Source organism: Pollicipes pollicipes, unplaced genomic scaffold (genome assembly GCF_011947565.3).
Source record: "Pollicipes pollicipes isolate AB1234 unplaced genomic scaffold, Ppol_2.1 Scaffold_6138;HRSCAF=7277_pilon_pilon_pilon, whole genome shotgun sequence".
Taxonomy (NCBI): Eukaryota; Metazoa; Arthropoda; class Thecostraca; order Pollicipedomorpha; family Pollicipedidae; genus Pollicipes; species Pollicipes pollicipes.
Window position 1 is genome coordinate 19,239,610 of NW_023596818.1, and position 26,918 is coordinate 19,266,527.

Sequence of the window (26,918 nt, forward strand, 5' to 3'; positions counted from 1 at the left end):
AATCTACAGACACTTACGGAGCCTGCGCACCAAGGACATGTTTAAACCGCATTGACCGTAATGCCTGGTGCAGGCCGCTCAGTATTAAAAGCAGTGGTAAATACTATACAAAACACAACGCTCATGCTGCACTTGCACTCAACCTGCCTGACAGCAAATATACTGTTCGTCGTATAGGGCCAATAATCTACTCACATCACATGCTTTGCGGGGCAAGTAAACCATGGTGTAATAACGCCTCTGTCAGATGAAAGCTCCTGTTGCCTCAGTGAATAAGCGTCTCATTTTGTGTTTTGGGTAATTATCGCGACATGGGCGCCTAAAATCTATTTCCAGCGCGTGTTGGTCATGAAGTCAATGTGGAACGCATTACCAGTTTCATGCTGCGCAGCGGCGCAAGGCTGATAATAATCAATGATAATGGCATAGTGACGGTAAATGATATGATGATTATGACTGCGAGGCAATTTGGTAATTTGTTCACCTAAAACGAACGGGACATTTGAGGTCTGTTAGCCGCTATGCGTGCGGGACACGAACTGTAAGACGAGTAGCGAATGCTTCTATAGGTACGCAAGACGGGATGTGTTAAGTAAGTCACAGGAATGGTTCATGGCTGGAGGATGTTTCGAAATCAGATATGCACTTGTATTGCAATCAGTCGGAATTCATATACTTCTTCATCAACGTACATTATACATATTTTTCTGGCTTCGCCGGTGAGTCATCGACTTTTCCTGGTCCTGCTCCATGGGTCGAGTTTAAATCCGTATCCGTATATACTTTTTAAAGACCAGGACCCCAGGCAATTTCCAATTCTATATTATTCCTACGCTGATCCATGTCCACGATCACCTTTAAAATCCAGCAATTCTATTCGAGTCTCTCATGTCTTGTTTAACGACTGACACGTCTGATCTTGACCTGCGGCACGAACCAGTGTCGCAGTCAGGGGAGGGAATGGGGGGGGGGGGGGGGCGCACACCCCTTTCCCCGTAGGTCCTTAGGACCCCAAAGCGCCCCACGGGACTTGGCCGAAAGGACTCCTGGGGACACACAACAAAAGGCTCAGTTCTACGGAAGGAAGGGCTGGCCGGAGGTCGTATTAACAGGCCCCGGTCCTCGGGGCCGGATCCTCGAATGTCAGTCGGAACGCCCCCTGCGCCGGTCGGAGGCCCCTAAGTCGATAAGGGTCTCTATGTCTGTCAGTTTCCACCAGCACCAAGTAGTCGGCCTCGTAACGTCGGCCTCGTCTGGGCCTGAGGGCCCATAATTTAACAGGAACAAGGCCGAGCCCTCAATTTACATTGATCGGGGACCTTGAACCAATGAGGGGCCGCCGTATTGTTCAGGGACCCGCAGTGCTTAAGAGGGGTCCTGTGCTGGCAAGGGGTCCAAAGTCAGTCAGAGGTAGATTTCCAGGGCGCCCGAAGAGAGGCCCTTCAGGCACCTATTCGGCCCTTATTTCACAGCTTAAAGATTTTCCAGATGTTCTCTTCAAGGGCCCATTGGAGGGCCAAGGGGCTCAAAGGGCTCGCTCTAGGGCACATTAAGAACCCCGGCCAGTGGGGCCAGGTCCTCGAATGTCAGTCAGAGGGCTTCTTGTAGTGACTGGGGAGCCATGGAGCACTGATAATCTCTGTTTCAGCTAGAGACCGCCAGCACGAACCAGTCAGCTCTGTGCCAGTCTAAGCCCAAGGCGCTCACTTCCCAACCAGGGACAAGGCCGGGGCCCGTGATTTAGATTGGTCGAGGCCCCTGGAATAATAAGGGGCCCCTGTGGGCCACAGGGGCACCTGTGGGCAACAGTGCTCCTTAGGTCAGGGACCAAAGTGCCCAACAGGGGGTCCTGCGTTGACAAAGGGCCCCGAGTCGGCCAAAGGAACATTTGCTGAACGGAGACAGAGACGGTGTCCCGCATCCCAGAGGGCCTCTGGCGTTGGTCTGGGCCCTCTGACAATGAAGGGAGATATGGCAACTTATGAGACTCTTGAAATTCCACAATGAGACAATGGAAGTGCCCTGTGTCAGTCGGCGGCCACAGTACTGAACAGTACCGTGAGATTTGGTGTCTTTAAGCGTTCGCAGGCTCTTTTTCAGATGTGTGATTCTTTTTCGTCCGCTTATTGGCCGCCAGGTGTTAGCCACGGAGTGGACGCTGCGCAGCCCATGCAGACTACAATGCAGGACGTCTGTTTTGTTTCTATGGCTCGCGGAGGCGTATGTCCAAAACTACGTTACTTAATTTTTCACTAATCATTTCTGAGTGTAGGTTGAATATACCCAGCTGAACATGGGCTGTTCATGGTAGTGTGGATCGTTGACCCCATTCCGATAAACAATCTACGTTCATGGGGCCCTCAATGTCTCTTTAGAACCCACAAAAATTGCGGCAAAACTTCCGGCTGCTATCGTTTTACGAAAGCGACCACTAAACCATTGTAAAACAAATGGTGGAAGTGTGTCACTCCATTTAATCATTCAACGCACGCTTCATTTAGTTTATTGACTTTAAGATAAAAACAGAATGGTGTCTTCCGTTGGCTTGTGGCTTCTGTTCCAATAAGAAGGCAAATATAAAAATAGAACAGAGAAAATCGGGCCCGCTAAAATAATGTAAGCAATATCTGGGATCATATATCATATATCACAACTTTAAGCGGGGAAGAGGGCTTGCACCATCATGAGCCCCTTTTTCAACCCCGTGCCCTCCCCCCCCCCCCCCCCCCCTCCTTACCACACGACTCTGTTTGCGCCCGTGGCAGGAACCTGCTGTTGCCGGACGGGGTGACGGCCGAGCGGCAGCGGGCACGGATCGCCGTCACCATCCACAGTGCCGACGGCCTGCCGCGCATGAACTCCTCGCTCATGGCCAACGTCAAGCGAGCCATCACGGGCGAGACCAGCGACCTGGTCAACCCGTACGTGCGGGTGTCCTTCGCCGGACTGACGGTACGTGCGGGTGTCCTTCGCTGGACTGACGGCACATGCCCGTCCCGTTGCCAACGATATATGTGGATCTTGATTCCGACTAATGTCTGACGTCTGACGTCTCATGTGGGTCTTATTACTGACGTTTTTTCCGGGTTTTGGTACTATCGATGCTTTCGGAGATTGTTACTGACGGTGCGTGCGGCACCAGTCACTTTCGGTGCGTGCGGCCCTAGTTACTGGTGGTACAAGTTGGTTTTGTTTCCAACGGTGCGGGAGGGTCTCGCCATTGACGGTGCGGGAGGATCTCGTAACTGACGGTAGGGAAGGGTCTCGCCATTGACGGTGCGGGTGGGGGTCTCGCCATTGACGGTAGGGGAAGGTCTCGCCATTAACGGTGCGGGAGGGTCTCGTCATTGACGGTACGGGAGGGTCTCGCCATTGACGGTGCAGAAAGGTCTCGCCATTAACGGTGCGGGAGGGTCTCGCCATTGACGGTAGGGAAGGGTCTCGCCATTGACGGTGCAGAAGGGTCTCGCCATTGACGGTGCGGGAGGGTCTCGCCATTAACGGTGCGGGAGGGTCTCGTCGTTGACGGTGCGAGAAGGTCTCACCATTAACGGTGCGGGAGGGTCTCGCCATTAACGGTGCGGGAGGGTCTCGCCATTAACGGTGCGGGAAGGTCTCGCCTTTAACGGTGCGTGAGGGGCTCGTCATTGAAGGTACGGGGGTTCTCGCCATTGACGGTACAGGAGGGCTTTGTCGCCGGGCTGACTGTACAGGTGGGCTCCGATCTTCGGACTTATCGTACCAGTAGGATTCAGTCGTCGGACATAAGGGACTTGTGACGCAACTGATGACGCAAGCCTGGCCATTTGCGCCAGTTAGCATGCGGCCGACATCACCAGTGCTATTTTTATGGGCGGCGAACACCAAAAGCGAACACTGCTGGTGAACGTCTGATATGTAACTAAAGCATGCAGCGCGGTCTTTCTCGTACGGAGGCAAGAGCCAGAAAAGGTTCTGCACTGCTTTCGTTTGAGGTTGTGTCATATCCATCTTCCCCACCGTTCTGAACACTTCTCCAGCACCACGAAAAGCCGGGCCAGCGGACTGTGGCTCCATTCCTGCTGGTTTCCCTTGTGACTGCTATTTAAAATAACCTTTTTGGGCTCAGCGCAGTAGAGGATTTGCATTTATGGCTTTGTCAAGGGTAAAGTAGTCCTGTCTCATGGCATTTTACGAATGAAGAGGCGCTTAAGATACACGCTTATTATTTTGTTATGTCGCATCCATACTATGCCTGTACCTTTGATGAGTTCTTCAGTCAACTCCTCTGAACTGCGTATGGTGGCTCTTTTATCTCATGTTGGTACTGTGTCGCCAGACAACACTGAGTCGGATTCGTAGAACGACTTGGGAGATCCTTGCTAAGAGAGTACCATTTTTAATTGCGGAAGGCCGAATTGGATCACTATGGCTTACCCAAACGAGGAAGTTGAACTGTGGCGGTTAAAATTAAGGGCCATACATATGTTGTACTCCAGCACAGTTATTACATAAATGGCAGTGGTGTAGATGCCAACCTTTTCTCACCTGGTACAGAACTTAGACTTGCATCTGTCCTGCCAGAGAAGCTATACGTGTCACCAAGTCAGGTTCGGCATTCACGAAATAAATAGTGCAGTCCTAATGTCCAAGAGTCACGCGAACACGGATGCATGCACCACGAGCATATCGCGAAGTGTCGCACAAACTTGCTAATGGCTAGGGCAACCTTTTGACCCCACAAAGGCTTCATTCCAATTGAAGCTCTGACGTAATGCCTGACGCTGCTGTGACGTCATTGACCAAGCGGCGGAGCTTTGACGTCCAGCGGTGGGTCCCATGGGGCGCTGAGAGACGTGCCTCGGCTGGCTGACTTGTCACAGGAGTTCGATGGGAGGGGGGGGGGGGGGTACAGCACTCTCATACCCGTCTAGCAGGTCACAAAGGACGCATAGATGGTACTGGGGGAGGGAAGGGGAGATCTGAAATGCGCGAAGTTCTGTGGAGAAACCCATCAGGGATTGCTTGTTATGATCGTTGGTTGATCTGGGCTTATGCATCACGATTTTTAGCGGGATGCGAGTAGAGATGGGCGATATATTAGAGCTCTCTTGCCTATCTCAACCACTTGGGATTAAACTCTTCACGAGCGCGGCCATTGGTGGAGCAACACTGCAGTCTGTACCTTGATGCCGCTTCCACACTGTGTGATGGCTCCACTCACAGCTGACGTACGCGGCACGTCTCGGTGAGATGGCGGCCTCTTGCCGGGGCGCCTGTGGAGCCGACTCACGGCCGACTTACGCAGCACGCCTCCGTAAGATGGGTGGACTGGGGCTAATATTCAGGATAAAGGAACGCACGATGAAACAATAGTAAGTGCATGCATGGGGAATGCACAAATGCAAAGCGGTATGACAGTGGTTTTCCTTGTTTGGTTGATCATGCCGTACCCCGTATATACATAATTAAAACGTTATCATTGTTTCGTGGAGCAGAATGTACGGTATTCACCGTTTGCCTCTGAAAAAATTGACCTCTCACCGAAACCTGATCTTCTGCTATTTTCCACACAATTCTTCAAACTTTGTCACACTCCTTACTGTGACCTGGTGGGATGAGATTAAAGCATGGATGTGTTTGTGATGTCTGGCATCAGTAATGTATCCGAGATCCTAGTCATGACAAAGAGGACGTTTCAGATGTATTCAGTCTTGGCAGATTGACCAGGCTTGGCATTTCGCCCCCGTACAATAAAGGATTTTACGGTACATTACGGTTTTTGCTTGAATTGACATTTGTAGGCGCGTTGCATGGAGTGGAAAACATTCATGTGAAACGCTGGCTTGGGAAACCGCACGGTAGACGAGTAGTGAACTTCTTTAAAGCAGCACTTGGAAATGCAAATGGCTTCACAATTAGCTTAAAATCCAGATGAAAATCTAAGTGTGGCTTTATTTTATTGTCAAGGGTATGGCCAGAGGCCACTCATAACAAATATCGTAGTTTGTGTAAGCATTTCTTAAAATCAATACGACGGCCACCGATTGCAAGGGGTGACGAAAAACGTGGTTCATATTACGGCATGACGTCATGGATAAATGAAAGTAATTCATCCCAAATGAAGGGCATTTTGAGAGGGGCTCGAGGGTATTTTGACAACCCATGGTGTATTCGAAGTAAATTAGAGTTAAATTTAATTTCGGACTCACTAGCGCTAACTAAATACCTTTGAAGACACCTCGTTAAGCATGTCTCCGGCGGCTAGCGGCCGGTTACGAACCGACACCGCCCAGCGGGACCGGGCTTGGCTACACTGACCGGGCTACACTGACCGCGCTATACTGACCGGGCTACACTGACCGGGCTGCACTGACCAAGCCACACTGACCAGGCCACACTGATGGGGCTACACTGACCGGGCTATACTGACCGGGCTACACTGACCGGGCTACACTGACCGGGATACACTGACCAGGCTACCATGTTCGGGCTACACTGACTGGGCTACACTGACCTAGCTATACTGACCGGGCTACACTGACCGGGCTACACTGACCGGGCTACACTGACCGGGCTACACTGACCGGGATACACTGACCAGGCTACCATGACCGGGCTATACTGACCGGGCTACACTGACCTAGCTACACTGACCGGGCTACACTGACCGGGCTACTATGACCCGGCTACACTGACCGGGCTACACTGGCCGGGCTACACTGACCAGGCTACACTGACCGGGCTACACTGACCGGGCTACAATGACCGGGCTACACTGACCGGGCTACACTGACCGGGCTATACTGACCGGGCTACACTGACCGGGCTACACTGACCGGGCTATACTGACCAGGCTACACTGACCGGGCTACACTGACCTGGCTACACTGACCTGGCTACACTGACCTGGCTACACTGACCTGGCTACACTGACCGGGCTACACTGACCAGGCCACACTGACCGTGCTACGCTGACCGGGCTACACTGACCAGGCTACACTGACCAGACTACACCGACCAGGCTACACTGACCGGGCTACATTGACTTGGCTACACTGACCTGGCTACACTGACCTGGCTACACTGACCAGGCTACACTGACTCGGCCACACTGACCGGGCTACACTGGCGACGCGTGACCGTGCGCTCCTGGCCAGGCCGGATGCCGAGCGTACAGTCGAGGATTGGTCGTAGATGCACCAGATTCACATGGCGCGTCTTCTAGAACCTGCTGCAGCTGCCAGAGTGCCTCCTGTGTCATCAATGGAAGCCTCCTATGGCGTTTACAGGACCGTATAGCGTTAATACGTATAGCGTTATACGTTCGATAACCCGAATGCATCCGAAATTATTTAGGATCCCTATGACCTTATGGGCTGTGTTTGCAAAGTTGCTGCACTCAACACATCAGTGTCGGAACAGCAGGCAGTTCCCGCGGAAAAATGTCTCCACGCCACTCTCCCCTTCAATTACCGAAAATTTGCCGCGTAATTATGGCTGTTAACGACTATGGTGCATATGTGACAGGGTCCGACAAACTGATTTAAGTGTTTTCTTGAATATTGAGACAGGATTCCACGCCGAAAGAGTAAAATGCAGACCCAGATTACATCGATGTGTTTTGCCCGTGTTAGCCAGACAGAATGTCTTATTGTCACGAAATGCTCTCAGGAAATCGCTCACAGAATAGTTGCTAGTCTGGTTTCCTTTTTTACAAGGGCTTTGTACTTTTTAATGCTAGTTTCGACACAACACATCAAATACCTTGCCAAGTGTTATCACAGTTTTATGACATCATTGCTCGTCTGTGCCGTATGAATTTATTTCCTGAATCATTCCCTGGTAAACGACTGAAATGTTTCGCAAAGCCAATGCAAACAGTAGGAAAGATAAGACAACTAAACTTATAACTTCTTATAATCGGTGAAAGCGTTTGAGGTGCAAGCATACGAGCCACGCCCGGATGAGGCACGCCTTATAACACACTGACTCAAATAATCTAAGATGCAACGCCTTTACCCGTACGCTGTGACTAGTTTCTCACCCCACGTTGACGCTAAGAATTTCTGTTCTGAGACACAAGGTAAGCCAAGGTTCCGCTGTCACTATGTCCTTTAGTTATCGCTCTCCTGTCTTAGTTGTCACGCTTGGCGCGAAGTCCCTCTGTATGCGCGCTCTATTCTATCTTCCCCAACAAACGCCTCGTGCGTTATGGTGATAGTTCACCGTTTCAGCCGCCTCGTAAGCTTTGTGACTTCCTGCTGATTGAAAACGCTACAATAGATCCCCTGGTTTGTGGGAGCTAACCGTCATTTAAGCGACGCGTTCCTTGCACCCTTCTGTTACCTCGTGTTGTTCCTCCTGGCGCAAGCAGAAGTGTATTTATTCGAATCAATGTTTCAATATTGTAAGCTCCTTCATGATAGAAATATGATAAAGCGTTTAAGCCGTCTCTCTCGGTCTCATATATGACCGTGTTCTGAATGCACCATGTGTTGTCGTCATGGCTGGGAAATCAATAAAATTTCACATTTTAGCCTTCAACGTACTTAGATCGAACGTTTCCCACCGCAGCTTGCAGCCGAACGAACCTTTATCAGGAGCCGGAAAACGCGATAGGCTACGTGCAACGTTCGGGTGCATTGCGGCGCAGTAGCGCAGAGCGTGCGGTCGCCGCCTGCCGGATGTCGCGCCGCATTGCTCTCAACCGCCGTTGCAGAAATAGGCTGAACCAGACACATAGCCAAAGTTTCCCCGGAGGCAGGTGGGCCAAATTCCATTTTTCTGGAATGCTGCGAATTCGGACCAAGTCCTGCAAATTCGCCGGCGTCTAGCGTACATTTCTTCGCTCGGGGGGGGGGGGAGTAGACATAAATTCTTTGTCTCCCTCGGCTACGCCTCTGGCCTGAAAGATATAAGTTTGACCACAATGATCAGGGTTAGCCTTTAAGTCATCACCAGCACCGTCAGCAGTCCTCCGAATCGGTGTTTAATAACACCTAGTGAGCTCCCATGAGGCAGTATTACCGCCAGTGATGACTTGTGGGAGATTACTCGATATGTGCACGAAAACAGCATGGCCATCCTCTGTCAAACGGAAACCAAATTAGACGATGCCATGCACTCAAGCATTTTGGCGTGTAAAATACAATGGAAACCTATCAAGCCGTCACAGAACACGTAATAAGGTGGCGTAGCTCTAAACACCATACCTGACCTGGCGGCAAACAGCCTAACTGAGTTTGAGTCACAAATACAGAGGGGGTCTGCGCCCCGGTCATAATAAGATCGCCTAATGCTATTATATGTCGTATATATGCACCACCTAACCCCACAGCTCAGTAGCTTGAATTCTTTAACCAAATAAAGGAGCATGCGTGGATTCAATTCATCTTGCATTGCTCTGCACCGTGACCTGAATGCAGCAAAAGCGCTCTTGATAATAGTATTGCACTACCCATTGGAATCACTGATAATCGCCTGCTGGTCGACACACATGTGAAACTTGACATGCATCACATTATCCATGAAGCTACAAGGATATCACCGCCACCTTGCCCTATTGGTCAGATTGCCTTCAAAAGTGGAACGAATTCTGTGAGTAAATATAAGTTGCTCAAAGCATGTGTTTTGCGTTTCGTTTTATGCATAACTCAAATCTACGTATTGGTTTTACCGCGGACGTCACATTGCTGAAAATTTGATTGCGATAACGAAGTCACCGACCTGAAAGTCATGCCTGACAAAATTTCTTAGAATTCGCTTTGGGTAGGGGGGCATTTTACGCGCTGAATTCAAGTGCTAATTTTCAAACAACTTATGCTAATAACAGTCATATCGTGAATGCCCACCGCGCGTGGCAATCGATCAATCAATCAATAAATTAGTCAATATATATATATACATATATATATATATATATATATATATATATATATATATATATATATATATATATGTGTGTGTGTGTGTGTGTGTGTGTGTGTGTGTGTGTGTGTGTGTGTGTGTGTGTGTGTGTGTGTGTGTGTGTGTGTGTGTGTGTGTGTGTGTGTGTGTGTGTGTGTGTGTGTGTGTGTGTGTGTGTGTGTGTGTGTGTGTGTGTGTGTGTGTGTGTGTGTGTGTGTGTGTGTGTGTGCCTGTGTGCGTGCGCGCGTGCGTGCGTGCGTGCGTGCGTGCGTGCGTGCATGCATGTATGCGTGTGTGTGTGTGTGTGTGCGTGCGTGGTGAAAATGTATCACCACCTTCTGTCCTGCCTGCCTGCAATGAACACTTTGAGCTTCCCTTACGCCGAGACAGGTCTACTGCACGAGCTGCAGCAGGACGTCGGCATGCTTGTTGGTTGGTATCCAAAACACCGAATGACGTGCCACCCACGACAGCGGACAGTGGACTATGTGCTGGAAGGAGGCCAAGTTAACGAGTTAACAAGATTAAAGAGGAGCAAATGCTAACAAGCTATGGTAAAAGCGTTCTCAATCTGTGCAGACTCTGCCAATAAAAAGGTGCCAAACAAAATCACACATGCAAGCCCCACATCATAACGCCTTCATAGGGTATTAGGCTAAGAGCTGCATAAGACGCAGAAGACAAAACCAAAAAGTCTCGACCATTCCAACCGGGTATAAGGCTAGAAATACCTTCCCAAAGGCATTAGTAAATCAGTCCAGCTCCTACAGTATGATTTCCGATACTCGGCACAAGTAAGGGCTGCCAGAAACACAGACGCTGGGCCAGAAGGCTTCGACGGCCCCTACCGAGAATAAATAGTAAACCGTACCGAGTATAAACGAGAGTCGTTTATTTGTTGGCCACACGCCTTTGAAGAAACCTATCTACTCATCATCCTCAAAGGTATCCATTCATATTAAAGAACGACAACACGGCAAATGGAGAAGTTTGTAAGAAGTGGCTTCTACCCGTATTCAAGAATGATAATGCGGCGAATGGGGAGACTTTTAAGGAGCGAAGTTGATGGCAATAGTTTGGTGCAGAAACTTTGTTTATTTTAATGGCAGTGGTTGCAACTTCGCATCCAGTCCTTTAGCCTCGTTCGTTCTATCATACAGTGCACGGTTTATTTCGTGCAATAGCAGACTGATGACAATTCCACATTTTATGTTCGGTTCCGATCCAGTCAATACCAGGTAGTTGAGCAAATGAATGACCTTGATAACGACAAGATCTGCCGTATTCACAACCACAGTTATATTTTTGAAAATGTATAAAGGTTCATGAGGTTCACGCCTCCCAAAGTTTACTAAGGAGGAGATTAATCATAGTAAGAATTTGCAGTTGTAATACCGGTAACGCATTCATCTGAAATTGATTTGAGACGTGGAATGTCTCGGAGAAAGTTCGTTTATTGCCAATGGGAGTGTTGCGCATCAGGATTGGTTGCCACCAATTCGGTTCGGCACACTCTCCCGCTCGGCCTCACTCGCGCCGCTGCCTGCCGGTCAGCTGGTAACACCGCTCGGCCTCACTCGCGCCGCTGCCTGCCGGTCAGCTGGTAACAACCGCTCGGCCTCACTCGCGCAGCTGCCTGCCGGTCAGCTGGTAACACCACTCGGCCTCACTCGCGCCGCTGCCTGCCGGTCGGCTGGTAACACCACTCGGCCTCACTCGCGCAGCTGCCTACCGGCCAGCTGGTAACACCACTCGGCCTCACTCGCGCAGCTGCCTGCCGGTCAGCTGGTAACACCACTCGGCCTCACTCGCGCAGCTGCCTGCCGGTCGGCTGGTAACACCACTCGGCCTCACTCGCGCAGCTGCCTGCCGGTCAGCTGGGTAACACCGCTCGGCCCTCACTCGCGCAGCTGCCTGCCGGTCAGCTGGTAACACCACTCGGCCTCACTCGCGCAGCTGCCTGCCGGTCGGCTGGTAACACCGCTCGGCCTCACTCGCGCAGCTGCCTGCCGGTCGGCTGGAAAAAACCGGTCGGCCTCACTCGCGCAGCTACCTGCCGGTCGGCTGGAAAAAACCGGTCGGCCTCACTCGCGCAGCTGCCTGCCGGTCAGCTGGTAACACCGCTCGGCCTCACTCGCGCAGCTGCCTGCCGGTCGGCTGGTAACACCACTCGGCCTCACTCGCGCAGCTGCCTGCCGGTCGGCTGGTAACACCGCTCGGCCTCACTCGCGCAGCTGCCTGCCGGTCGGCTGGTAACACCGCTCGGCCTCACTCGCGCAACCGCCTGCCGGTCAACTGGTAACAAGGATGGCACAATGAGCTGCCACTCCCCCTCCCTCCAACTGCCGCTCAAGGCGCCGCCGCGGCCGACGTCAATCTGACCCGAAAAAAGACGCTCCTGTGACCCTAAAAACTGCTGGTGGCCCACATGAATATTGGAGGCGGCTGGTCTCTCATAAAATACCAATACAGCCCGGATTTGTGGCGGTGGGGGAGGGGGGGGGGGAGAAGGTTTTGCGGCGGGAGCGGTTTGCGAAGGATGCTAACATTTCTTTTTAGTACCCAGCCCCATTCACTATTTGTACACACTGCGAAAACTACAGGCGGCAATAACGTTGATAGGCATAGTACACACCGTATCAATGACCATTAATGTTGGTTTGTTTCGTCCTGGCGCCAAAAACAGCTGTCCCAACTGCGCACTGCGTATGTTCACGCGGCTTACCACTGACCTTGTCTCTACATTACTTTCGTTGATTGCGACGTGTCATTGCTAAAGGTGGTCAATAAGATGCGCAGCAAAAGTTCATTTTCCGCTTGCCAGACTGCATAATCACGTTCATTGGCGTCGTAGTAAAAAAAACTACGCTCAACTCCCATGGGAGGGTAAAGCCCCAGAGCCAGTGTTACTTGGCTGCGCTCATACTCACAAGAATACAAATTTAGACCCTTGACCCTAACCTTAAGTTCGGCGACTCACTGAGCTCGGATGGATATCGCAGGTCTAGATGGCCTTAAAAATCTGCAAATTACAAAGTATGAGGTACAACGCACAAACCTCAGCAACATGGCGATGGGTACCCACTACATCTGCATGCATTCGTGGGTGGGGCGTGCAGTGTGCAAGTATGGCAGCAGCCATGCCAACCATCACTGAAATCAACATTATTTTTGTAGTTTTCCACCGAGAGATGTCCGCTCTTGAAGCTTTACCACGCCAATTTTCCAAAACACTTGCCACCGCTGCCCACAATAGATATCATTCATAACCTGGCTGCCTACCTACACGCTGGGCTACAAAGCTTGCACATTAGCCCTACTGGGTCTCCTCACATCAAACAGGCTGCAGAGCTTTTCACATCCCGTAGTCCGCAGTCCCCACATGCTGCCCACATTACCACGTGACAACTTGAAAATAAAACGAGCGAGTCTCAACGAAGTCATGTGTTGTACCATGCAAATTACCATCTATGCTTCAAGTTTCCAATCTACTGCTGGCACGGATTCTCCGGCTGGATGTTGGTGGTGGTGGTAGTTTGGTATTTTAGGGAGCATCGGCTGCAAATGATCATACAACGCCCATAACTGTTGTGCGATGCAGCAGAGTTGTGATCCAAACTGGTGGTTTATATGCTAAAAATAAGCAACCAAAAGACTGAGACACGCATGGCGTGAGGGCAAAAAACATCACAGTTAAATATACGGAAGAGAAAAACCGAAAATTGTCGAGCTTCGAAAACGCTAGATTCATCATCTAAGATGTCGGCTGGTGTAACGTTTGGGCGTTCCGTCCCAAAAATTAGTCCAGGACAAGCGATCAGCACGTGATGCACAGTTAGCAGGCTGCCGCATCAAAAGCAGCGTTGGCTATCACGGCTATCATCAGTAAATAGCAGATGACGGTGGGCTGCAGGAGCGTGTCCTATGCGTAGGCTGCAAAGAGCAGCTTCATCTCTTCTTTCTTTGTGGAAAGACGACCGCCGCAGTACGATGCGCGATTTGACGACCCTCAGCTTGTTGCTACGCGAATCCCAGTGGTACTGCTCTAGCTTCCGCATAACAGATAAAGAGACTGGACACATGTCCTTGGCAAGCAGCGGTGTAATGTGGTATGCGCGTCCCTTGCGTAGTGCGTTTGGGTGCTGCGTCGGCGAGATCATTTCCGGTGATCCCCACGTGGCTTGGGATTCAACATAATGCGACCGTTTTTCCCGCCCAATTCAGTGAAATAGGACGAGAAAGAATACCTCCAACAAACGGGTTAGAAAGACACGAGCCAAAGTTAGCCCCCTCCCCCCAAAAAAATCGCTCAATGAGTCACACAGGTTCAAACGTAAATAATGCTGCCAGGTTCTATAAAACAGAGAGGTTTGATGATGCCTATCAGTTCCATGAGTAGACGGATGTATTGGCATGTAGCGTGAATGAGAGTGTTACGGGGTCCACGCACCAAGGCACAACCTACGCTTGCATCCGTTTTGGAACCGTATGTGCAAGCTGTCGTGCAGCTGTGACAGGAAGGTAGGTGTTCCAGAGCTTTACTTTAAAATTCAGTCATAGTGCATTTTGTTTCGCGTGTTTGTTAACGATACATCAACCATCGCCGATGCAAGCTCCCAAGGAGGGGTCGGCACCAGGCTAGACCTGATAACACGCCTAAAGCCTAGGCTACTTTCGTCCAGGAGCTCTCGAATTCGTAGGCAAAAAGAAGCTTGTCGTAAGCGTCGCTGTTGAAGGAGGTTTAGCATGCTACGCAAGAACACAGCAAGTCGAATGATGTGGGAGCTACGACAGCCCACACGCGTGGCGCAGTCCCAGGATTTGTGCCTGCACATTGCTATTTGAGGCTTGTGAGCCTCCACCAGAAGGCTTCGAAAGGGTGGGCGGTGTGCAGCAAGCCCCTATATCGATACGGGGCTCGGCGTAGTGAACAGTGTTTAGGGTGCGTTTGGTTAAGTCTCGCGCACCATCGCAGCTAAAGCAACCATAGTCAGATTTGGAACGGATGAGGGAGCGGTAGAGAAGTAAAAGAGCACTCCCGTCCACACCGTACGACGTACGTCCTTCGCACTTCAGTATGCTCATGGATTTGAGACATTTGTCTCTTAGGTTTTACTATGCTCTCGGTACGTTAAGCGTCGATCAAGCTGCATACCGAGGAATTTCATCGCACGTCACCGCAGAGGAAGCCGCGTCCGGCGCTTGGTCTGTTTCCTAGAGACAAATAGCCGCCGGACAGGTCTGTTTAAAACTGCCTGCAGGTGCTGGCTAATGGACTTTAAACCCGTATAGTTCCATTGCAAAACTGACTAAATTTAGTTACATTAAGTTATAACAGCAAAATCTCAGAAGTCAGCAGCACCGTTAATCGGCGTCAGGTGGTCGGCTCCTTCAGAAAGATACGCTCCCATCGGAACCGGACGGACACTGGAGCGGACCCGAGGGATACCGCCATCCGTCGACGATGTGGGCCAAGGCGGGCCACGCTCCTCCGCGCGCCCCGTTCCTACACACGGACTGCACGGGAGCAACGGCCCGGGGTGACGGAGATTGAGGAGAACCCACGATTGGGTTTCTTCGAGAATTGGAGGAGTGAGCCTCCACACGCCTTCTTGGCGGTGGGACAAACTCCCCGGCCGTCTTTTCCCCCGCTCCTGGTTGACCAGGCGCGCCTGCTTGGTCTAACGGGCGCGCCTGCCCGTTTCGTGACGTTCCCGTGTCTTCAACGCTCGTACACAGACACTCGTCAAGGTTGACTTTCCAATGGAATCAACCGGTGCATGAACGGTCGGCGGCGACGAAGGCTTCGGCCGCCGTCCAGTCACCGTCTCATGCCGCCGCCGACAAAACCTCCGGAGGCGGCGAGTCGGCAACACAGTTTCCACCCACTGTCCCGACGGCGAGGGGGTGTCTGGGCCACCGATCGGGAGTGTGGAGCAGTGCTCCTAATAATAATAATCACCTCACAGAAACCAGAAAAGCGACGGGCGCGTGCTAAGGCCAAAGTTGCGCAATGGTTGCGTAAAAGGCTATCAGAGAATTGAGGTGGTGTTAAACAACATATCGGAGAGATATGTTCCGATGACCTTAAGAGCAGGGGTACACAGGTCAGTTGTGATCACAACCCCCTGAGTCAGTTGTGATACAGCGATGGTCTGACCAGCTCTCGTGTGATCGCGTCATATATGGTAAGTGCTAGGTACTTACGTCGCGTAAGTACCTAGCACTGATGTCAGAGTACTTACGTGAACGTGCCGGATGACCATGGTAATCGCTGGATCAGTGGTCAATTTCCACCACACCGTCGTAAAGCGTCCCCCTGAGACTATCAATTACAGGTAGACTCACCTCGGCCGGGCACGACCTTGCACAAGTCAAAGTAATGACCCAGGCCGCAGGGCACGACCTCGCACAGGTCGAGATAATGGTCCAGGCCGCAGGGCACGGCGTTGATCCGCTGTGGCTCGGAGACTGGCGCCGCCACTGTTCAACCAGTGATGCATTCGGATCGGGTCCTGATGGCGTGACAAGGGTCGCGTAAGGAAGGAATAGATGCTTCGCTGTATTGGGAGAGACCTTATAAATTAGTTCCTAATACATCATGAACCATTTCATGCAACAAGTAAAAGCTCTTTATAACCCATTCCTTTATGGTAGAAGTGGTAGGTAGAAGACAGCAATGGACGGCAATTGCTGTCTTCTACATATGGAAGAAGACAGCAATGTCCCTGACGATGCGAATCTAAAGCCAGATAACCCTATCTGGCGATTGTCGTCTCAACCAGTCGGTCTCAACCCCCCCGCCTCCAGTCGGCCTCAACAACCACTCCCCTAGCCTGTCGGCCTCAGCCACTCTCTAACTAGTGGGCCTTAGCCCCCCCCCCCCCCCAGCTCCTAACCAGTCGGCTTCACCCTCTCTCCTAACGAGTCGGTCTCACCCCCCCCCCCCCCCCCCCCCCCCTCCACAACCAGCTGGCCTCAGCCCCGTTCCCTAACCAGTTTGCCTCCGCACCTCCTAACGAGTCAATCTACGAATCCCCAAAACAGTTGTCCTCCGCGCCCCCCCCCCCAACCAGTCGGCCTCCGTACCCTTCAACAGTCGGCCTCAGTTCCCGTCCCTAACCAGTCGGCCTCTGCACCCTCTACGCAGTCGGCCTCAGTTCCCGTCCCTAATCAGTCGGCCTCCGTACCCTCCAACAGTCGGCCTCAGTTCCCCGTCCCTAATCAGTCGGCCTCCGTACCCTCCGACAGTCGGCCTCAGTTCCCCGTCCCTAATCAGTCGGGCCTCCGTACCCTCCAACAGTCGGCCTCAGTTCCCCCGTCCCTAATCAGTCGGCCTCGTACCCTCCAACAGTCGGCCTCAGTTCCCGTCCCTAATCAGTCGGCCTCCGTACCCTCCAACAGTCGGCCTCAGTTCCCCGTCCCTATCAGTCGGCCTCCGTACCCTCCAACAGTCGGCCTCAGTTCCCCGTCCCTAATCAGTCGGCCTCCGTACCCTCCAACAGTCGGCCTCAGTTCCCGTCCCTAATCAGTCGGCCTCCGTACCCTCCAACAGTCGGCCTCAGTTCCCCGTCCCTAATCAGTCGGCCTCCGTACCCTCCAACAGTCGGCCTCAGTTCCCCGTCCCTAATCAGTCGGCCTCCGTACCCTCCAACAGTCGGCCTCAGTTTCCCCGTCCCTAATCAGTCGGCCTCCGTACCCTCCAACAGTCAGCCTCAGTTCCCCGTCCCTAATCAGTCGGGCCTCTGCACCGTCCTACGCAAGTCGGCCTCAGCCCCCCCCCCCCCCCCCCCCCCCATCCCTCTGACCGCGGGTTTGTATGCCTGGACAGGGCCGGACGTCAGTGAAGAAGAGCTGCTACTCGCCGCTGTGGAACCAACAGATCGTCTTCACCGAGATGTTCCTCCGCTCTGCCAAGCGCATCAAGATCCAGCTGAAGGACATGGACAAAACCGTCAACGACACGCTCATCGGCACACCACTTCCTCGACCTCAATACCATCAGCAACGACGGCGAAAAGGGTAAGGGTCTTGAGGCAACGACATATAAACTGAATATTTCCGGTCACCAATCAGTGCGGAGATGATGGTGTTCGGCTGTATTAGTCACAAGACCTTGCACAGTCCTTCGACAGTCGTAGCACGCTTCAGTCTTAACGAACAGATATTAAGGTGAAGACACTTAAGATTGGTATCCATTATGCGCGCATACATACAGCCGCTGTCTACATGCATACGCTTCAGTCTTAACGAACATATATTAAGGTTAAGACACTTAAGATTAGTATCCATTTTGCGCGCATACATGCAGCTGCTGTCTACATGCATACAGCAGCTATGCTATTGTACGGCACATCTGGTTTCAGGTTTTCTCCCTACCTTCGGACCTGCTTTTGTTCACTTGTATGGTTCTACTCGCGACTACATGTTCCCGGGATTCGACGAGCATTCATCACTCAATAACGGAATAGGTGAGAAGCAAACTGCTGGGGCTATGTGGCGCCGCCTGCCTCTCACCCCGACGGGGAAGGCGGGCACAGCGGGGAATCGAACCCCGTACCCTCCGTCTTCCCGGACAAACAGTGGTTACGCAAATGCGTTATCCACAACACTATTGACTCCCTAAGCGCCGTTAACCAAAGCGCTTCGGCCAAAGGCTTGTACGTGTAATGTACACATACCCTAGCATGCTTCGCTCGAATTTCCCACCATGGGACTCTGGCCGCCCAAATTTGTCCGTTGAAGGCACTTCCTATTCGAAGTATCATATTCAAACCAGGCTTTCCCTCAGGATTTAGTTTGACTCCTCCAATCCTGCTTGTCCTCCAGTCTCAGAGGTAGGGCTACACCCATGGCCACAATGAAAATATGGCGTTCTTGCCTCTCATAGGGCTTGCGCTAGGGCCAAACACTGCAACAATTTTCACCGTGAAGAAAACAACGTCGAAAAGCATGAGATGAGTCAGGCGACCTTGCCACCGTTTTTCATTCTGCTCTGCTCTCGTTTACTGCGTCGCAACACAAGGCGCACGTTACGAGTACCTCGACTCAGGGATGGAATGGGCCTGCGGGAGCCCGGAAAGCACGGTCGATCCCGTTCCCCCTCCGTCCCGAAGGCCAGTCTGAGGTCATCAGGCTCGGACATCCGTCCAATCAGCCCGCTTCGCCATATATGGTGCGGTAGGGACTCTGAACCCATTCATTCTGAGGGTTTATAGTGGCTGGAATGGTTCCGGCTCAGCGTCCCTGACATCGGTCACTTCCATTGCCAACCAGGGCCTGGTAGAAGCTAGTGGGCGTGCCCCGGACAGTGACGAAAGAAGCGCTTGTGCGTCGGCTGATGACGATCACAGTTTCAAACCAACGGGCGCGCCAGTCCCTGCATTTCTTATCAGTCCATACATGAAATATTTGCTTTATACGAAGTAACGCGCATGCGGTTTTCTTCCCCTTGTTAGTTTGTTGGATGAATGGGTCGGTTAGCTATGACTGGTTGGATTGCCGTTCGCCTGCAGAATGCTGGCAAGTCCCTGCTGTCCGTAACAGGACTGACGCGCTCATGCAGTACGGAAGAACGATGCTGGTACCAGCCCATGCCCCAGACGTGCTGATGACTCAGCGTGCCTGACCGTCCTGACGGAGCTGGCTGTAAATGTTGAAAACGTTGTGAATGATAGGAAACCTTACGTCGCATGTACGTTTTTCATTTGGCTTAAAACGAACATTCTTTTGCGGAGCAGACAGACGTGGGTGACTGGAAGCAGGGTGCCTGCTAAACGAGGCTTGGATGAATGGCTCGTGTGAGCTTCTCACACCCCACGAGTTGTGAGATTCATGATAATATTACGCTAGCTTGCCAGTCCAAAAGTACTGAGGAATGTTTATCGTACTGTATCGAATATTGCGTCCCTGTGCTAGCCGTCCATGGGTAATACCTCTGTCGCCACGATCGGCTGTGACAGGAAGCTATTATGAAACGCATACACAACTACAGCAGGAGTCTGCTGACGATTGCGATAACACTCGCCGTGTCTCTCCAAGCTGGCCCACACACCGATCTGATAGCAGCTTCCCGCTCTCGGTGTTGCGTGACTCACCATATGTGTTTAAAAACGATCAAATATTTTGTTAATTGGCCCACATCACCATCCATAACCGTGCAAGGGTGCACGTATATCTAAATATATCAGCCATTGCGGTTGCGCCGTTCTTTCTCTTCCTTTCTCTGTCCATATGTCCGCCTATCGCCGCTATTCCCAGCACCGGCTGCGCACAACCCGTTGTCATTTGGCACGCAAATGACACGCACAGATGACACACACACACACACACACACCACACACACACCACACACACACACACACCACACACACACACACACACACACACACACACACACACAACACACACACACACACACACACACACACACACACAACACCACACACACACACACACACACACACACACACACACACACACACACACACACATACAGATGCATTTAACTTTACGAACATTGTAGTGATATCGCCACGGCTGCCAGCGGCGCCGCTCTCCTGCAGGAGTGCCCCTCCCCCCCCCCCCCCCCCCTGTTCGTCCCGCCGCGCCACCAATTGGTTCGCTGCCACATTTCGCTGCTGGTTGCATGTAAAGACGTGGTTATTTGGATTAGGGCCCTTTTGACCTGTGGTGATGATTTCAGTGCCATGGGATGAATAAAAATGGGTGACGGTTAGGCGGGACTACATGCGCCTAGGGATTAGGACTGCATGCGCCCGAGGACCCACTCGAGACAAACCCCGCGCAGGGATCCCTCTGCGGGGCGTGCACTTGGCCTTCGGACGGAGGCCTCCACCATGGGCCCTTCAGTCCATTTGTGGCTGGCGCATGCAGCCTGCCGCGACAAGCAGGATGTTGCCAGGATGCAGGATTGCGCAGGGAAGATAATACAACGGCGGATGGTCGAAAGCGAGCCGCGTTTCACCATCAAATAACTTAAGAATAGGGCCTCAACCAAAAATGGTAATGCACGTAAGAAAGATTCTGTCACGAAAAATGTACAAGAAGACCGCGAGTAAAGGTTAAAACACGTGCGCATACACTCGCACGTTGGGTTCACACGCATAACCAACGCCACCTTGCAGTGTGTTGAGGTATCGGAAGTGTGCCACGCCGTTCGCTACAGCGGCAACTCTGATGCGGCAATTCGGGCAGCGGATCTGACATCACAAATACGTTCCATGACGTCATAATACGATGACGTGATGGAGACCATGTTTTGTAAGACGTGTAATCTTGGTATTTCAAGCAGTTTGCACAAAATAGACTACAACTAGTTACAAGTGAGCTTTTTCATCACACCTTATGCTTGTCCCAGATCTTCAAATTGAAGGTTTCTTGAATTTGTGATGCTGGTATTTAAGTATAACTTAATTTGCACCTTCGCAAAATTTTCTCAACGATGCTATTTGTCCAAATAATAATTCACCGAAAGAACAGCACCACAACTGACAGCTCCAGTCTGAATCTCGCGGCCGTGGTCTACGCGCGTGCGACGTTCTGATTTGTATGCCACTCTTACGTCAGGTCACGTGGCCTGTAACGTCATCAACGAATGTTACCCTCACCGAATTACGACCGTTCCAGATCCTTCTCTGTGTCTGTCTTACTCCCCCTCCTCCTCCCCCAAAGGCTTTTTCACATACTCGCTCTGCTCACTCCCTCCTACTTCCTGCTCGTAATTTGACATCCTTGACACTTACATGCCATTGACCACACATCCTTTTCTGGGGAAAACAAAATCGGGGACTTTACTTCCGATTTTCATTGGAAGATCCGGCTGGCGCGATCTCTGACAGTCAATCGTTTCCGTCTCACGTCTGGCCTGGCTACCGCGCCATCTGGCGGCGCCGGCTGGAGGGCCGTGCTCGCCGCCGCGCCTCGGCTGGAGGGCCGTGCTCGCCGCCGCGCCTCGGCTGGAGGGCCCGTGCTCGCCGCCGCGCCTCGGCTGGAGGGGCCCGTGCTCGCCGCCGGCGCCTCGACGCGCTCCACCGACTGTCCCGGATCCGTGGCCGCCGCTAGCGACGCTCGGGGCGCGACGCTTACGTCTTGTGGCGCGCCGTGCTGCGGGCGTTCCGGGAAGGCGGTGAGTGGCCGGGTCAAGCCGGCGCTGACCGCCGCAGCCGCGCCGAATCTGCTTCGCTGGCAGCTTTGCGGATCAGTGCGTCGTGGATAGGCCCGGCGTCACTGAGGACGAATGAGGCCGGGCTAATTTGGCTTGGCCGCACGGCTGCCCCGGCCCAGCGTCTCAGTCGCGAGTTGCCTGCTATTGATGCCATTTGCATCCCTCGCACCCAGACACACCATGGCAATGGTGACGTTTGAATGGGCCATGCTATTTAATGTTCTATAAACCTAAGTATTTTCTGGTGTAGTGAGCTCCGCTTTGAGAATCTCGCGCTGAGCCTAAGGTGTATCTGTGAAGATTTTATGTAAGCTTCGTAGAGATCTGTAGTGATCTTCAGCTGAGAGCCCCGGGGTTAGAACCTGAGAGCCTCAATATCGGCTTATTTTTGTTTTTTTGCAAAGTCAAGATCCCTTGATATATCTGCTCGAGAGCCAACACCAAGAATCCTCAGATGTCAAGATCGTCTCCCGTCTTGATGGATATGACAAAGTTAGGATTCTTCCAAAACGAACCGTGTAATAATCGACATATGTGGTCGGATTTAGACAGGCACTGACAGAATCCAACGGCCCGATATCACCTTGGAGGGTTTTCAGTGCAGGATGTATCTACTAGAAACATGGGCGTATGTAAATAGTGGGGCAAGTGACCCCCTTTTCAAATATAGGACATCTGTTAATACCTATGTTTCTGAACGTTGACAGTCATATGTGAACACAAAATATTGAGAACATGCGATGTTTCCTCACGACACACAAAACACTGCGCGCTTGCACACGCTTAGCTCAGTTCTCAGTAAAGATTTGGAGTTTTGCCTTCCCTTCCCCCTGTGGTCCCCGTGTGGGCTAGGTCTCGGCGGGTGGGCTCCCAGATGCATGCGGTCCTGTTCCACCATTACCCATTCTTCTCCATTCCATGGCCCTGAAATGGTCTTCACTGGTCAAAAGGGCTGTAATCCAAAGCGCGAAATAATCAAATCGTGTCCGAAACTTACACTGAACACAATACAACGGCTGAGGGTCAACTGGGTTCCGTTAATGCCAGAAGTCGTGACGTAAACGCCAGGCACGAATGATTCGACGATCATATTTTTTTACCACGAGCACCACATAGCCAATGGGGTGGCTGTATTCACATGACGTTCTATGTCGTAATGATGCCTTGGTGACCTTGAAATGGTCTGAACGAAATTGTTCGTACAAGCTCGCGAATGCGGAAGTTCGCGGCCGTCAAGCTCAGAAACAAGAGGGGTTTAGGTCTTCAAAAGGGCACGACTATGAACGTCAATAGTTGGTCTTTCAAACTGATGTCGCCGTTCAAAACCAAATGCAAATGTGAAACACCCCCTTTAACATGCACACAAAACAATGGTTGTTTTCGACCTGCAGGCCACCAGGAAGGGCTCCAATCGAACATTAAAAGTCGTTAAGCAGACAACAGTAACTTTTCGTTGATTGAGAGAATCGTTGACTGGGGAGGGTTTAGGGCTCATGACGCCGTCGAAGGGCCCGACACTGTTGACGGTGACCCTATATGTCCATTAACCGGGGCGCTTCAATCATTAAGAAGCCTTTCATGTTGCGCTTGAACTTTTCGCAGTTGCTAGGAAGGCCTACGCTGTTGTCGGTGTCCTTTCTGTTAACCTCCCCGGGCACCTTTGAACCCACAGAAGCTTGCCGCATCGGTGTTGGGCACTTCGTATTTGCTCGGAGGACTCTGCACTATTGTTGGGGATCATATGTATGTTGATCTGCCAAGGAAATCGATCGTTCAGGAGTCTTCCAGATTGGCCATGACTTCCTCCCGTGTTTGTACTCACAAAGCCTGTGCTTTGGTCGGAGCCCTATATGTTAACCTACCGGAGCACTCCCGATCGTTCAGGGGCCCACCACATTGGTCTTGTTTGCTCGGAACATCCTATACAGTTGGCTTTCCGCGGCCCGCTCGGTCGCTTAGCTGCCGTCCCGGTCTGTCGGCTGAGACCCCTATCACCCTTTAAGAGGCGTCACAGCGCCACTTATCCCACTGATGTCAACTCTTGTTCGGTCAGGCGGCTCATGCTCACCTCGCAGTGCATCTACCAAACCGACATTATGAGCAAACCAATGACGTCACGGGACCACGTGACTTAGCGGTCAAATCGCCAAGATGACCGCGCATGGTAGATAGAGCCTTGCGTTAGCCGACCTTTCCTTTAGAGCACTCGCACAGTGCTACTTGGGTGCATCTATGCATCACATTTGTGGCTGCAGCGTTTGAGCGTTGCTAAGCAACCGAAAAGACGTTGAACGCTCTTAGCCGCAAATGGCCCTTCTCCTGATATTGTTTCACAAAGCACACCGTTGGATCTGCTCCATTCAGTTAATTCTTTACCTCGACAGGCACAAAGCGGTAAGCAATTACGCGGGTTCTATCACGGATGGATCTCCAATCAGACCCCAATATCAATAGAAGCATTGATGTAGCTTTCCGGGAAGACATTCATGACAAACGTACCATGCCATACTGAGCATTGTCATCTACAGCTCGCCGACTCACCCCGAGAACATTTTTTTTCAGCGGTGCCCGAGAGTAATAGCTCAAGATTTCTTATGGTACAAGGGAGCTGGGAGCACGTACCACACAGGGCCTGCAATTTAGCATGGCGCCTGGGGTCTGTCTGATAAAAATGCCCCTTTAAGCGAGTGTTTCACATTTGTTGGCGTTTTGAACTGAAATATCCATCTTGAAGGTCATTCGGTGCAGTTCAAAGCCCTTCCTTACGTAGGACCTGAAGGTCCTCTAGAATCTGAGCCACGCGCCCGCGAAAATGTACAGACTATTTCGTGCAGACTATTTCAAGGTCATCCAGGCATCCATGACGTCACAATAACGCCATTAAAATCCTGCCGTTTCATTCGTCATGTGACGATCAAGGCCAAGAAAAAATATAATTGTCGAGTTGTTCATATCTGGCGTTCATGAGCGCGTTTCCAGATGTAACGGCCGTCTATTGGCTCCCAATCATCGTTGTGCAAACTGCAATGACAAATCAAACAGTGAGGTAATGGTGATCATATTACTAAACAGACAACTTGCGTTGTCTAGAGCAGTCTTTCCACTATAAGTATGTCAATAGTTTTGAGAGAGCCGATTGCATCATGTCTTATGCTTGCTTCAACATACCTTCAAATGTGGAACGTTTACTTTAAAACCTCTGCACTGCTCACTATCCTCCTCCACACTTCTACCTTATGAATCGTCAACCGGTGGTGTGGGCAGCCCGCTGCCGCTTGCGTTGACTAGACCGGCTCTAGCTCCAGTGCACAGCAGCGGGAGAGAGGGGTGTATAAGCTCCGTCTGGCCGGTGGCCGCCATCGGGGTTACGCCGGCGTCCTATGATGAAGTATGTGCCGTTACCGGTCGGGCCGCCCGGCCGAGTCCGACTGGACTGGCTTATTTATCGGCGTCCCATGCGATAAATCAAGCTCGTCATTCATGAGCTGGCGCTGCTGGGCGACTGCTGCTGGCAGTGCATAACTGACCGCCGCCCTGAAATTGGCCGGCCGCCGGCCGGTCACCGCACTGCCCGGCAAGACTCGCTGGACGACGGCAGAAAATGGTGGGGGCGGCAAGGCTGGGTGTGCGGGCTAGAGGGTTTTCGTATGATTAAGGTAATCATTTCATTCACTGGCGTACTTAATTGAGGTGGGGGTGGGTGGGGGTACAGAGCCATATCGAGATGCACGCCCCTCTCTGTTTTATCGCGCAGTGATGTTGCGTGCGAAGAATAATCAACAATAAAAAATTATAACATTGAGTATATGAACAAGGACACGTGAAACTGGACGCATGGCCAGCGTGTGGTCATCTTATAAGGTACGCAATGCATTTTACGAACCTGCAAAGCGTTCGAATGTTTTTTCCAGTGAATATTCTTTATTCCCTCCCCCCCCCCCCCACCCCATTCCGAATGACTGCATATGCCCCTGAAAGCAATACCCACGGAAACAGCTACAAATGCACCCTGCATCTTCCTTTGTTAGTAAGCACCAATGCAATGCTAATACGCCAGTGGTAAATTGAAGACGAGTGTCGATAGTAACGGTATTCCTGAATCACATCCGCCCCTTATTAATTGGGTTTACTTACTTACATTTACTACGAACCTGCTTCTACTTACCTCGCCGTGTGCCGAAGATCCTCCATGTCCCTGTTTTTCATGCAGCGCTTGGGTGATCTTTGTTCGTACTACGGTTCTTGCAGGCGTGAAACGTCCTGTTATATCATTTTCTTTTTTGCAGACAATTTTCGGAACTATGTCGGACCTGAAAACTAAATACAGCATGCCTGTGGTGATTCTGAAACATGGCCGAACGACGTCCGACGGCAGATATATATATATATATATATATATATATATATATATATATATATATATTTCACAAACCGCGGTGCAGTCTTTCGGCTTCGGCGGACCGGTGGGAGGGGCCTAAGCTCCGTCAACTGCCGGGAAAGTTGTCGCTGTGGGCCGAGTCATTCATTCCACCCTGCAAGTGTGCGACCGATGGAAGGGACCTTTGTCGTGACGTTAGCCTACAAAATTATCCTCGAAGTTCATATCCGCTCGCAAACGATTACGATTACAATCCGTGCGCAAACGATTACGCACGAACGATTTAAAGCCCGTTCCTCCATGCAACCATGTCAAGTCTTGCCCATTCATCGCCGGATCCGCCGTGTTAACAAGCCTTGCAACGGCACAGTCGATAACATGGCACTGCATGATTGCTGAGCAACAGCGAGCTCCCCCACACGATAGACTACTCACAACTGTGAAGCCGGGTGGCTTCCGCGTCGT

General features: G+C 51.6%; 1 protein-coding gene across 1 annotated transcript in view; it reads left to right on the plus strand.

Annotated features, from left to right (window-relative positions):
• The window catches only part of LOC119105419 (otoferlin), a 283,009-nt gene that overhangs the window by 155,784 nt on the left and 100,307 nt on the right, over nt 1-26,918 (plus strand). Inside the window, exons 11-12 of the mRNA XM_037228883.1 lie at nt 2,766-2,952; nt 17,720-17,861. Of these exons, the coding sequence (XP_037084778.1) occupies nt 2,766-2,952; nt 17,720-17,861 (329 nt within the window). The remainder of the gene's footprint in view (nt 1-2,765; nt 2,953-17,719; nt 17,862-26,918) is intronic.